Here is a 13870-nt window from a genome sequence, read left to right as displayed (position 1 = left end):
TATGGTGTTGGTGTGTACATACAGTATAGCTTTTTTAGGGGTTTAGGGGTTTGTGTGTGTGTGTGTGTGTGTGTGTGTTTGCGGTCGGCGTTGTTCCGCGCAGGACTGCCCCCCCGTACATGCGTGCCTCCCCAGTGTAATACAGCAGTTCTCCACTAGATGGCGCATGTACTCCACAATTGAATCTGTGCCTGTCTTACTTCCCTGAGGTAACCTTGAGTCTGCTCAGTAGTGTCTGCACTGGTCTGCTGCGGGGGGAGACAGCTTGGTACAGTGAGCAAACAAAGTATCTTGCAAATGTAATACTTTGAATTAACTGGAGATTCATATGTTGTCTTGTTCACAATAATTGATTTAAGCTTGTATTAATTTACTAAGGCCTCTGAATATTTGACTGCTTGCAGGCGAACATAAGGCCTACTTAAAATATAAAATAAAATAATAATAATATAAAATATTGGGCTACTTGTACAGTCAAAATAGTTTTGTCGATTTTTTTTGTCAAATACGATTTTTAAATAAACTAGTTAAATGCTATTTCCTCTCAGCTTCATTTTGATATGCACGCAGGCTAAGCTTGCTTCTTGTTTTCTTACCTTTTCTGTGTTCAAAGCAAATCACAAGGCAGTCTGAAACCAAACAGGCACAGAGGTAAAGGTTTTAGATGGTAGTACAGATGTTGAAATGCTATTTTCAGGCAAAACACACGTATTGCTTGTTGGTATACTATCAGCCTACCATGTCAACTATGGAAAAAAGTGATTTCTCTGTTCTGCATATCTGTATCCCCAGACATGCCATCCACAGGTTAGTGCTAGATAAAGTGATTTGATATTATATGAACTAACTCAGTAAAATCTTTGAAATTATTGCATGTTACTGTTGAGGGTAAAAAATAGTTGATTTAATCACCTTTTCCTGTTGCATTTTCTCTCCATGCCTCTCACATGCAATACATTGAAGACAAGTTTGTCATGATCATTGTGGTAACTCTCAAAAAGTTATAGGCCATTTCAAATAGGCCGACCCAATGCAGTGTATTGTTACTGAGGATGTGCTGTATGCTACAGTGAGATAAAACTTCTAACAGCAGTCAGTCAGGTGTTCACCCTCCAACACCCTCCTCCCTGGACCCAAACAAGCATATTTATGAGCAAATGCTCATTAATATGCTTGATTGGGTTCTTGCTGTGTTAGATCTGGTTAGAACTGTATAATGTATTCTAAGTGGAAAGGACAGCCTGTTCTACAAATGGGTTAAAGGGGTAAACGGAAAAAATCTGGTTTGAGGTTGTAGTTAAGGTTTTTATTTATTTATTTTATTTAACCTTTATTTAACCAGGTGAGTCTCATTGAGATTACAAGATCTCTTTTTCGAGGGAGTCCTGACCAAGACAGCAGAGATACAGTGTTGCAACATACAAAAACAAACATGAAGAGACATACAATAAAAACAAGGCAGTAAAAGAAGTAATAAAAAACACACAGAATCCTGCACCTAAAAAGAGTAGATGAGTCTAGCTATAGGGAAGCATTTACAAACTCCAATTGAATCGGCCTCCAAACCCTTCACTGCATTTTTAAAAGCTCATTCAGCTGATTTGGTTTGGTTCATTTGTTGATGGCATTTCTCCAGTTCTTTGGTACAAAGATTCTACACGTTTTGATAGACTTAAATGTGGGGTAAAAACAACTTTGATATGAACTGTAGAATCTGTATAAGGTGATTCACCCTCTGTGATTATGCCTTTCTTTCTCGCTTTGTATGGTAATCCAATGCAAAAATGTAATAACTGAACCCAAATTGGTCTTTAGTTTGTAAATTGCAATCCTGGTTGATTTATCATTACTTGTGTATCAGAGCTAAGGCACAGAATCATTCACATGGGAAGGCATATATACAAGCCTCTTGAGTATTTTAGATGTGTGATAGGCCTACCATTCATTCACAAATGTACAAAAGTAATGACCTCAAATTTTACACATGACAACACTCACTGTAACACTTCAGATAATATGGATATGTTGTCTTGCCCCGGATGTTTCACCTCCCTGTGTAGTTTAGTGAAAATCAAGGAGTCTCAGTTTGCTGAAAGGTTCAACTCCAATGTAAGTTAATGTACTTTTCCCCTCAATCTTCTTCTCTACTGTTTTGTCTTAATCTCCTGGTTGGAGAGTGAATTGAACCCAAGTCATAAAATGATTGCTCTTATGCCTTATCATTTAGGGTAGACAGACATTTGGTGGCAGTCCGCCTGTCTTTGGGTCTACATGCAGGTCTTCCCCTGCTGGTCTGGGCTTCCGTCCCACCAGAACCTTCTCTGATGTTTTCCCCTACTCCGTCCTCTCAGCTTTCCTATTGTGTCAATAATTTATATAACTAAGGGGAGTGGATTGGCCACTCTAAAAGCAAAATACTGTAATTAATCCAATATAAAGAGAAACCAGCAAGACTAGAGCCAAGGTGGGGCACCCTGGTGGCTCACTGAGTAGAGCGCGTACCATAAGGTTCAGTCCTTCTCGCAGCGACCCGTGTTCGAAATCTTTGCTGCATGTCCTCCCCTCTCTCTCCCATACCTTCCTGTCTCTCTCTCGCACCATCTTTGTCAGTAAAGCATAAAATAAATCTTTAAAAAAAAAAAAAAAGATTGGTGTGTTTCATGAATTTCCCCATTCTTTCCCCAGTCATAGAGAGTAATTTAGAAAAACAAAACACAATGATAGAAACACAAATGGGATTTACAAGAGACATATGAGAAAGGTCACAGTGGCTCAGTGGTCTAAGGAACTGCCTCACAGCACAGGCTGCAGAAATGAAGGTCATGGGTTCAATACTTGCTCATTATTTGCTTTGTTGCATGTCTGTCCCATTATGTCAGATAGCGTATATATAGGCCCACTTATTTGAAAAGTCATGAATTGTTTAAATTGTTTAGATTTTTTTTATTAGGATAGGACAGCACTTTTTTAATTTGAAATTCAGGACTAATAAACTAAATTACTAATAAACATTAACCCATGTTTACAATACATCTTATATTTAGAGATCTAGAATTTTGTTTTTGACATTTGGAAATAGCGTGTACAGAAAATACTTTATGAGGTTATATTTTTTTTTTACCACTGAACATATACCTACTTGTCCACGGGAAACACATTTGTACAGCACACCTGCCTGCAGTAAACAGTGTCTTTGTGCCCAGATGACACCTGGCGGCTGAAATACTAAACTACAACAGGGGGCAGTGCTGTACGGGAGGCAGGACTGTACAACGCGTGTGTTTACACTGGGGAGGCTACCGGAGCGTGCTGCATATTTATTAAATATTTTAATATATAACCCTTAGTATATACACCACTTAACTATGTCAGTGTCAGTTGTAGTCGAAGCTGTACCAAGTACTTGCGCATGCGCGTTACAGCAGTAAGCGCAATTTCTTATTTTCCATGAATGTATAGAAGTTCTCCCGTTACGTTGTCCTGAAGCTTCTTGTTGGCAGCACACAGCCTGTATAGTTCCATATTTATGACATTTTAAATGAAACACATTTCACCTACCAGTGCAGTATGACTTTGGAGAAATACCTCCACACTAATCAACATCGTCTCTCTTTCAAGCTACAACTGAACAAATTATCAAATGATTAAACAAATTTGTGTTTTGTGACACGATGTTGTAACCGCATTTTAGCTGGTTGACAGGGAGAAAAGAGATCTTAGACGTTCAGACTGAATATCACCCAGTTTTCAACTAGAAATCAATGTTGAAATCCCGGTTGGTGCTCACTGGCAATCTGCAACTCAGCCGTTAAAGGTTTGTCTGTGTGAAAACTGGATGTGTAGCTTCAAAACAACTCAACGCTCTTCTAATGGTTTTCCAACATGTTAGTGTTAGTGTGTTCATGTTCAAATGTAAATCTACTAAAAGTAGAAGTAGTTAGTAATTAGTTGTGTTGCTTTCTGCCTGCAGGTTTGAGGGAAAAACCTTCAGTTCCCTTTGACTCTCACTAGCAACCAGCGATGCTAACAGGAGGCTTTCTGACCATTTCTGAACAAAAACACCAGTTAAAATAAGGTTTGTCACACTAGTTCAACATTAATGATGTTGTGGAAACTATCTTTTCACATCTTATATTTACTTATTTGACCAGGCTGCTTTCACTGACCTGCTGCTTCAAGGCAGACCGGGCCATAAGGACAAATATGAAAGATAAAACAATACAGACGTTAAAACAGGGTGAACTACAGGGAGCCAGGGGGAGCCTGGCTCCACTTAATAAGACATGAGCTCCCCTGAAAACATGATTTGTCAAATTTTGGGGGTTCTCTAAAGCAGTGGTTTTCAACCTTTTTCATATCAAGGACCCCAATTTAGTCCACATTAGGGCCACGGACCCCCATTTGATGAGATTTGTCTCTCGGACCCAAATCTGATATTTTTTATTGTCAGATATGATTTTGTCCAGAATTCCATGACTATCTGTATTGTAGGTAGAGAGATAACAGTGAAGCTATGATCAAAATAGTCATTCTAAAATGACAAAATAATGAAGTTTAACAATTCATCAATTTGCTGGGGACCCTCTGGAATGCCCTCAAGGACCCCTGGTGGTCCCCGGACCCCATGTTGAGAACCACTGGTCTAGACAGTATAAACAAAATCAACAATCTATGTATTAAGGCACAGGCAGAAACATAATGCTTATATACGCCTATCCTACATTCTTATCAATTTAAGCTACCCTCCAGAAATAAAAAATAATAATAAAATACAAAAATAATTCACACTTGTAACCCTCAAAAATAGCTTTATAAATCAGTCTTTTGAAAACCAAAAGTGAGTTACACATTCTTAAATTTATATTAGCATTGTTCCATAATTTAACCTCAACAACCTCCTTTTAATCCCTTTTTTTTAGATTTTTGTATGATAAACCAGTGATTCCTAACCTTTTTCCTATCAAGGACCCCTAATTTAGTTCACATTAGGGCCAAGGACCCCCATTTGATGAGATTTTGTCTCTCGGACCCAAATCTGAGAATATTTTTATTGTTAGATATGATTTTGTCCAGAATTCCATGACTATCTGTATTGTAGGTAGAAAGATAACAGTGAAACTATGATCAGAACAGTCATTCTTCTACATTCTCTAATCATGTTAACTTCTTGTAAATGAAATAATGCTGAAGTTTAACAATTCATCCATTTGCTGGGGACCCCCTGGAACCCCCCGGAAGGACCCCTGGTGGTCCCCGGACCCCACGTTGAGAACCACTGCTCTAAAATATTGACAATATGCTATTTTTGCCATGCATTTCTATTTTTCTGTATCTTCATCATCATGGATCATGCGTAAAATTAGGCTATTATTGATGTATCATTCATGCTTGAGGGTGATTCATCACTAATTCACTTTAATAAAGATACCGGCATGCATGCTGTTCTTACCATCACCATCGAAGCGTGGCGGCGCAATATCAAACTTCACTCACTTTAACTCAAAGATCAGAAAAAAAAAAAAACTTTCTTAGTCCCACTCAGTCTGTGCGCCAAATCACTATTATTAATTTCTCTGTTTTGTCAGCAGACTGCAGACATGTCAAAAAGAAAACAAGGAAGCTTACTTATTTTGGATTTACCAAAAAATCGAAGCCAATCGACTCTGAAGAGCAACCAGAGCCAGAAGCTTCTACCGCAAATGTCAGCTTGACCGATCTGATGCTTCACCTGCTGGGACTGCTGTCAGCACAAAGCCGCCAACGCCCGGGGTGACAACGGCCTGTTTTAAGGTAAGGGCTATTCCCAATTACAGTAACTGTATTATTCACTGTTAGCACTGTATTGTATGTGATGGGTGCTGGTGAGGACTGGATCCCTTGTAGGCAGCCTGGCCTATTTTTGTTGGTATTTACAATGCTCATGCATGTGTGTGTTGTTATAGGCTGGTTTGTTGATACTTGTCCCTCGCATCTGATGTCTTAATTGTACCGAGAAATTATTGTGCTCATCTGTATCTGAAAAAGTCCCGGTAAAAGTCTTTCATTCATTTCATTCATTTTGTGTGACGTCAGACAGATTTTAGATCGACACTCTCATTCTCACTCTTTCAATGAATTTTAAAGCGACATAAATTTCTCCTCCTCCATCATTACATCTGTGTGTGCTGGTCTGCTGTTTAGTTCACTGTAGATGATGTGGTTACTGTCTCCGTCTAGTGGACAAACAGTAGAACTACATCACCTGATCTGTGATTTCTCTGCCTCAGACCTGGTTTCTGGCCTCAGGTTAGACCGGTTTGGTGTCAGACTGATGTTTCTAGACTTTGATAGTGAAGTTATGAGGAAGTGACAGCAGCCTCAGATCAAATGAACACAGACACCCAGAACTGACGAAGGAATCTCTATAATCAGGGGTGTCTCCAATCTTGGAAAAAAAAGAGTGTGAATCTCTGAAATGTGTTTCAAACCACTTATCTCATCGGTGTGTCCATGCTCCATATCAGGTTTGAAAACTCTGTGACCTGAGTGCCTCAAAGCACCATTTTCAGATTTCAAAACAGTCACCAGAGGGTGTTTTGTAACACTGTATGTTGTCTTGAAACGCCAGGACGCCATTTATTGAAACACTGAGGAAAAAACTAGTAAGAGCAGCTCCTGACCACAGCTAGGCCTGCTGACTGTTCAGAAGTGAAACACCGATTGTGTCTCATAAGGAGAAGCTTCTCTAACCTGTTGTCAGACAGTCTGTTCCTTCTGGAGGTGAGCAGCAAACTTCCTGAACCGAACAGCCGCTCCACAGGCGCTAGATGGGGGCGGGGTAAATGTTTTTATGTTTGAGAACCGGTTGAGGGTCTCAACCCCAAATCCTCCTGACCTAAAATAATCCATCACTTCTTAGTAGCTGTCCAGCACCGTGTCCTGCTCTGAAATCCAGCTGCTGTTGTTTAGTCTGAGTGTGTTTGTCGTTGGCAGTGGAGCCTCCTTGTCGGCTTGTTTTTCCCCGAGTTTCTCATGGCTGTGTTGTCGTATTAGATGATGATAAGTTGGATGTTGTGTTTTTTGCTGTGGAAAGCGGTTTGCTGCCACACAGAGTTTACAACAGATGATAATGTGCTTTGCATCCTTGACTGAGATAAATTCAAAGTAATGGGAAAACTTCCAGCTGCTGAAGGTCTGCGTCTCTCCCTCACACTTGCTGTTTTAGCTAGCAGCCGACGTAAACCGGCTCGCACATGACCTTAAGATACATATGAGGAAAAAAAAAACTTTGAAAAGGTCGATGTGGGTTCAGGCTTAAGTAGCGCAGTAACTGAGCATTACTGGGATTAGTAACTGTAATGTAATTACTGAATTTGAAATTATAATCCCTTACACTACTCATTACTGAATCACATTACCGCCCAACACTGCCTATAATGGTGTCTTTGCTTACACTGCTTTTTCCTTTTTGCTTTTGGTTTGTCAGTACAGAAAAGGAGTGAGTATAGAGCGGTCTGGTTTTGAGTCCTAAAACCAGGAAGTGAGTCAGCATGTTTGAGCCATGGTTCCCTCGGCTATACTGTAGGATTTCAAAGGGGTTTTGGTTAGAAGCCTGAAAATAAGGTCTGTGGTTAAGACAAGTTTAAGAAAGTGTTCATGTTTTGTTTTGGAGATAAAATAAACCATTAAACATCCCTTTTGTGGGGCGCCCTGGTGGCTCACCAAGTTGAGCGTGTACCACATGGCTCAGTCCTTCCCGTAGCGACCTGGGTTTGAATCCTGTCCTCTCTTCCATACCTTCCTGTCTCTATCCAAAATAATGCCTAAAAAAACCCTATTGTGAAGCTTTTATGCGCCCTAATAAAGTAAGTAGGCTAAAATGGCTAACTGTCAAAAATTGAACTACAGTGTTTTGTCGCGCAGTAACACATCATCACATCTGAAAGTTTGGGTTGGTTGTGAAGCTGAAGAAATGCATATGTATACGGGTACTGTGTGTTTGTAATGAAGGGGTAGATAAGGTCAGACAATAGAACAAATATTACTAATTACATTACCGATTACTTGTGTGACCTGGCTGATAAAGTGATCTTGCGAAGAGATGAAACTTGGTCATTCCTGTGAGAAAATTGCATAATTGTTCTTGGAGTTGAATATTTCCTGTGATTTTACCAGGGAGCAACGATGGCGACGGATGAAGAGAAGCTCTTGGAAACGCTGGATGATTTGAGAGAGGAAGAGTTCAAGAGCTTCAAGTGGTTCCTGGAGCAGCCTAACAGCCCGGAAGGTTTCCCAGCCATCAAAAAGAGGCGACTGGAGAATGCAGACAGGCAGGACACAGTGGATCAGATGGTGCAGACCTACTGTGGAAACACTCTGGAGGTGACCAAGAAGGTTTTAATGAAGATCAACAGGAATGATCTAGTGCAGAGTTTGTCAAACAGCAGCTCAGAAACCAAAGGTAAGTCATGGGAGGATTTTTTTTTTTTTAAAAAGGGACATTTCGGCTCCATAAAGAACTGGGAGAAAAAATGGTGGGAAAATATTTTATAATATAAATATTATAATAAATATTTTTTGTTTATATAGCCAATGAGACAGATCTTTCATAATTATTGTATGTATCATGTGCGATATTTTATTAGTAGGCAAATTTGCCTTGATTTATTAATCACCCCATGACCTCATATTTGTTTACATTTTTTATTTTTTGTTTCTTGTTTTCTTTTTGCTTGTTGTCCTTATAACGTCAAAAATGTTAATAAATAAAAAGTAAAAAAAAAAAAAAGGCACATTTGAAAAAAAGATACAACTTATGCAATCATGCATCACATATAATGATTTATTATATCAGAATCAGAGTCTGATTGTGATATAATAAATCCTATATATATATATAACACTTTATACCAACAATTTACACAAAGTGCAGGCTGTATCATTTTTATATCTACTTTTGTTGGCCGACCTCCAGACAATAGATGTGAAGAGAGACAGTCGGCCTTGTGATTGTATGTGTTTATTGTATTGTATTTGTATTTATGTAATTTCTAATTTCAAGTTGGGGGTAAGTATCTTGCTCAAAGACTGATCACAGTTGTGCACGATATAACAATAATACCTGACAGTATCTTCTACAAGACAAGTGTGATGCAGCCTTGTACATGTTGCATCATCACTTTATCCATAATCCCAGTAAAGAAGGTCCTCAGGGGTATCAGGGGTTTTATCATTACCAATGCATGTGTATTGTGTGAAAAGTTTTCCCCAAAGTAGTTTACATACATGAACATAACAAACAGCAGCAAGTGAGAAGGAGTGCAGCTAGCTGCTTGGTTAACACAGAAGTTGTCAGTGCAACCAATAAAGCACAGCTAGCAGAGCTTTATGGGAATCAGCACAGTGTCAATGTGTCTTTAAGGAATCCGATTGGTTGCATGAAACTCATGGTTGAGTAATAATAACCGACTCAACAACAGCTACCTTATACCTTACACCCAGTCAGGACCTGCTTGTCCACCCACCAGTAATGAGCTGAATAGAGTCCATGGAGTTGGGAATGTGTAAATTATCAGGAAGTGTTTGCATTACTCATTACTCACCTCTCATTGATTTCATCTGTTGTTTATTCATTCAGAAACTCCTGCTGCAGAGTGCCAACATAAACACAAATCTGATCTGAAGGAGAAGTTTCAGGATTTGTTTGAAGGGATTGCTAAAGCAGGAAACCCAACACCTCTGAATCAGATCTTCACAGAGCTTTACATCGCAGAGGGAGGGAGTGGAGAGGTCAATGATGAACATGAGGTCAGACTGATTGAAACAGCATCCAGAAACCAGAGACCAGAAACAACAATCAAATGTGAAGACATCTTTAAACCCTTACCTGGAAGAGATAAACCAACCAGAAAACTGATGACAAAGGGAGTGGCTGGCATTGGGAAAACAGTCTTAACACAGAAGTTCACTCTGGACTGGGCTGAAGACAAAGCCAACCAGGATATACAGTTCACATTTCCATTCACTTTCCGAGAGCTGAATCTGCTGAAAGGGAAAAAGTACAGCTTGGTGGAACTTCTTCATCACTTCTTTACTGAGACCAAAAAAGCAAAAATCTGCAGTTTTGACGAGTTCCAGGTTGTGTTCATCTTTGACGGTCTGGATGAGTGTCGACTTCCTCTAGACTTCCAGAACAACGAGATCCTGACTGATGTTACAGAGTCGACCTCAGTGGATGTGCTGCTGACAAACCTCATCAAGGGGAAACTGCTTCCCTCTGCTCGCCTCTGGATAACCACACGACCTGCAGCAGCCAATCAGATCCCTCCTTGGTGCGTTGACACGGTGACAGAGGTGAGAGGCTTCACTGACCCACAGAAGGAGGAGTACTTCAGGAAGAGATTCAGAGATGAGGAGCAGGCCAGCAGAATCATCTCCCACATCAAGACTTCACGAAGCCTCCACATCATGTGCCACATCCCAGTCTTCTGCTGGATCACTGCTACAGTTCTGGAGGATCTGTTGAAAACCAGTGAGAGAGGAGACCTGCCCAAGACCCTGACTGAGATGTACATCCACTTCCTGGTGGTTCAGTCCATCCAGGGGAACGTCAAGTATCATGAGAGAACTGAGACAGATCCACACTGGAATACAGACAGCAGGAAGATGATTCTCTCTCTGGGAAAACTGGCTTTTGAGCAGCTGGAGAAAGGCAACCTGATCTTCTATGAAGCCGACCTGACAGAGTGTGGCATTGATATCAGAGCAGCCTCAGTGTACTCAGGAGTGTTCACACAGATCTTTAAAGAGGAGCGTGGGCTGTACCAGATCCAGGACAAGATGTTCTGCTTTGTCCATCTGAGCATTCAGGAGTTTCTGGCTGCTGTCTACATGTTCCACTGTTACACAAACAGAGATAAGAAGGTACTGGAGACATTCCTGGGAGAAGACTGGGGTAGATCTGAAGAGAGTGAACAATCCCTGGATGACTTCCTGGAGACAGCCATGTACAAATCCCTTAAGAGTGAAAATGGCCACCTGGACCTCTTTGTCCGCTTCCTTCATGGCCTCTCACTGGAGTCCAGCCAGAGACTCTTACGAGGTCTGCTGGGTCGGACAGAGAGCAGACCAGAAAGCATACAGAGAGCCATCAGCAACCTGAAGGAGATGGACACTGATGATACCTCTCCTGACAGAAGCATCAACATCTTCCACTGTTTGATGGAGATGAACGACCAGTCAGTACATCAGGAGATCCAACAGTTCCTGAAGTCAGAGACCAGATCAGAGAGGAAACTCTCTGTGATCCACTGCTCAGCTCTGGCCTACATGCTGCAGATGTCAGAGGAGGTTCTGGATGTGTTTGACCTGGAGGCCTACAACACATCAGAGGAGGGACGACTGAGACTGATCCCAGCTGTGAGGAACTGCAGGAAGGCTCGGTTAGTCCTGATGTGAATACCAACAGTATAGAACAGTGTAGAGCGACCTTCATACCTGACACCATCAGAATTACAATAAAGATCTATAGTTCCTCAAACATACACACTTTTAACTGTTGTTCTACATAGCAGTGGTACACAGTGTTGTGCGTAACACGTTACAGAGTAATGTGTCACTGTAATCACATTACTTTTTCCTGTAACAGAGTAAAGTCATTACCGTTCCAGGTTCAGTTTCATATTCCAGTTACTGATCTAACATATCAGTTGTTTCTTGAGTTTCATTCTTTAGTCTAGTTCAACTCTTTATTGGTGTAATATCTATGAAAGATTCCCCTCGTCTTCTCCTGCCTTCAGCTCATGTCAGAAATATCAGAATTACAGAGAGCGACATGAACGAGCCGACAAAGTGGGAAATATGACTCAGAAAGTTGGAATTTCATGCTGTAGGCTCAAAAGCTTAAAAGTAACTAAACCCCAACCAAATCTGTGGTGAAGCCGGACTCTAATGGTGTCAGGCTGTTTTACTGAGTTGTTTTACCAGAAGTTGAACTGAACTGCCTGTGGAGCTCAGGCTGAAATCTCTATCATTTTTCATTCTTTTTTTAAACACTTTTTACAGAAATCCTTTCATATAATTGCATTTATGTATTATTTTCTGTTTGGTTTCTGCTTATATTATACATTAACCACTTTTGGAAAATTTCAAAGTCTATAAAGCAAATTATTGTCATTAGTATCCTCATTATTAGTAATAGTAGTAGTAGTATGCTGTATAAGTTTTGATTGGTATGCTAGTCTCAGCTCTGCTTTGATAATCATTTTACATCCAATCTGTAAACAGACTTTCTGGCTGTGAACTCTCAGCTCTGAAGTCCTGGTCTCAGCTCTGAAGTCCTGGTCTCAGCTCTTAAGTCCAACTCCTCCTTTATTCTTTATTCAGATTGAGGGGCTGCAGCTTGTCAAAGACTCACTATGAAGTCCTGGCCTCAGCTCTGAAGTCCAACCCCTCCCATATGACAGAGCTGGACCTGAGTGACAACGACCTGCAGGATTCAGGAGTGAAGCTGCTGTCTGCTGGACTGGAGAGTCCACACTGCAGACTGGAGACTCTCAGGTCAGACATATTTAATAATGTGCTGATATGAATATTATATGAATATTATAATTTGAGGACGTCTGTATAGAGTTGATCCATCTGAAATAAGACAGGATCTGGTTTTAGAGACTTAGATCTCAAATTCTCCTCATGTTGTTTTCACACAATCCTTTTGTATTCAAATGAATAACGATGAACTTTGTTGATGATATTCTCCATAGTTTTAAAGATACAGGAGTCCAAATGGCTCCAAAATGGCCTCCATCTGTTGGGGGCAAAACTTTGATGTGAGAGTGTTGGAGGCAATAAAGGAATTAAAGATCAGACTTTTATTGTGGTAATTACCCATAATGTAAAGAGACATAATCACCCAGGTATTGATCCAACTATGGATACACAATGTATTAAAGATATTTTCTTTTGTGTATCTTCAGGGATAAAAAGTCACATGTGTCCATATTAGTGCACTCTGGTATCTTTCACAGTTTAAGTGTTATAGGGCTAGCTAGACCTCACATGTTAGTTGGTGTAGCTTGTTAAATAAATGCCTACCTCCAGCCTAGCAAGCCCATAACCTGGAGTCTTCCCCTGCGTGTGACAGGTGTTACTGCCTCGCCCTGTATGTGTGCCCTACCTTTTACCTTCCGAGGGGGGGGGGTTAGCTCAACTCACCGCCACACAGGTCTGGACTCGACCAGCGACCAGCTCACTTGCCTGGTAGGCTTGGCTGGGCCGGCCCGTTTGTTTGTTGGTAGTTCAGATATATGGTGGAAGAGGTGGAGGATGTGTAGATGCCGAAGATTCAGTGTTGTCTCAGAACCCAGCAGGCCTTCAGTGTCATCTCTGTCAGTGGCGTGTCCCCCCCCAAACTTGCCGCCAGCCAGCATCTTATCAAAAACTGGCCTCCAATCAGAGTGAGAGAGGTGTGACGGCCTGTCTGGTTTCAGATGGAAAGACTCTATAAGGCCGACATGATGCTGATCCACACTGACAACATGCTAAGTCCATTGGATTATTAAGCACTGGATTGTTGAAAGCTTTCAGGAATATTTTATTTTATAGCTACTTGCGTTATTCTTTATTCAGATTGAGGGGCTGCAGGTTGTCAAAGACTCACTATGAAGTCCTGGCCTCAGCTCTGAAGTCCAACCCCTCCCCTCTGAGAGAGCTGGACCTGAGTAACAACAACCTGCAGGATTCAGGACTGAAGCTGCTCTCTGCTGGACTGGAGAGTCCGCACTGCAGACTGGAGACTCTCAGGTAAAATCACTTACAGTTTTTTTCAGTTGATTCGACACATTTCTCCAAACTAAGGTCCGTTCTCTCAAAATAGGATTCCTGAATCTGCAAA

At 40.9% G+C, this 13870-nt stretch overlaps 1 protein-coding gene across 1 annotated transcript in view; it reads left to right on the top strand.

The window, feature by feature from the left end:
• Positions 1–3963: 3963 nt before the first annotated feature.
• LOC139654757 (uncharacterized) overlaps positions 3964–13870 on the top strand; it is a 102669-nt gene continuing 92762 nt past the window's right edge. The window contains 6 exon segments of the mRNA XM_071531916.1: positions 3964–4075; positions 5589–5790; positions 8155–8440; positions 9617–11420; positions 12364–12537; positions 13606–13779. Of these exon segments, the coding sequence (XP_071388017.1) occupies positions 8164–8440; positions 9617–11420; positions 12364–12537; positions 13606–13779 (2429 nt within the window). The 5' untranslated portion in view covers positions 3964–4075; positions 5589–5790; positions 8155–8163.

This window comes from Centroberyx affinis, unplaced genomic scaffold, assembly GCF_046629955.1.
Source record: "Centroberyx affinis isolate AG114_WGS23_722 - 3 ecotype Tasmania unplaced genomic scaffold, CSIRO-AGI_Caff_v1 ptg000147l_1, whole genome shotgun sequence".
Lineage (NCBI taxonomy): Eukaryota > Metazoa > Chordata > Actinopteri > Beryciformes > Berycidae > Centroberyx > Centroberyx affinis.
The sequence above is the reverse complement of the archived record's forward strand: the minus strand, read 5'-3'. Positions and strand labels throughout refer to the sequence as shown.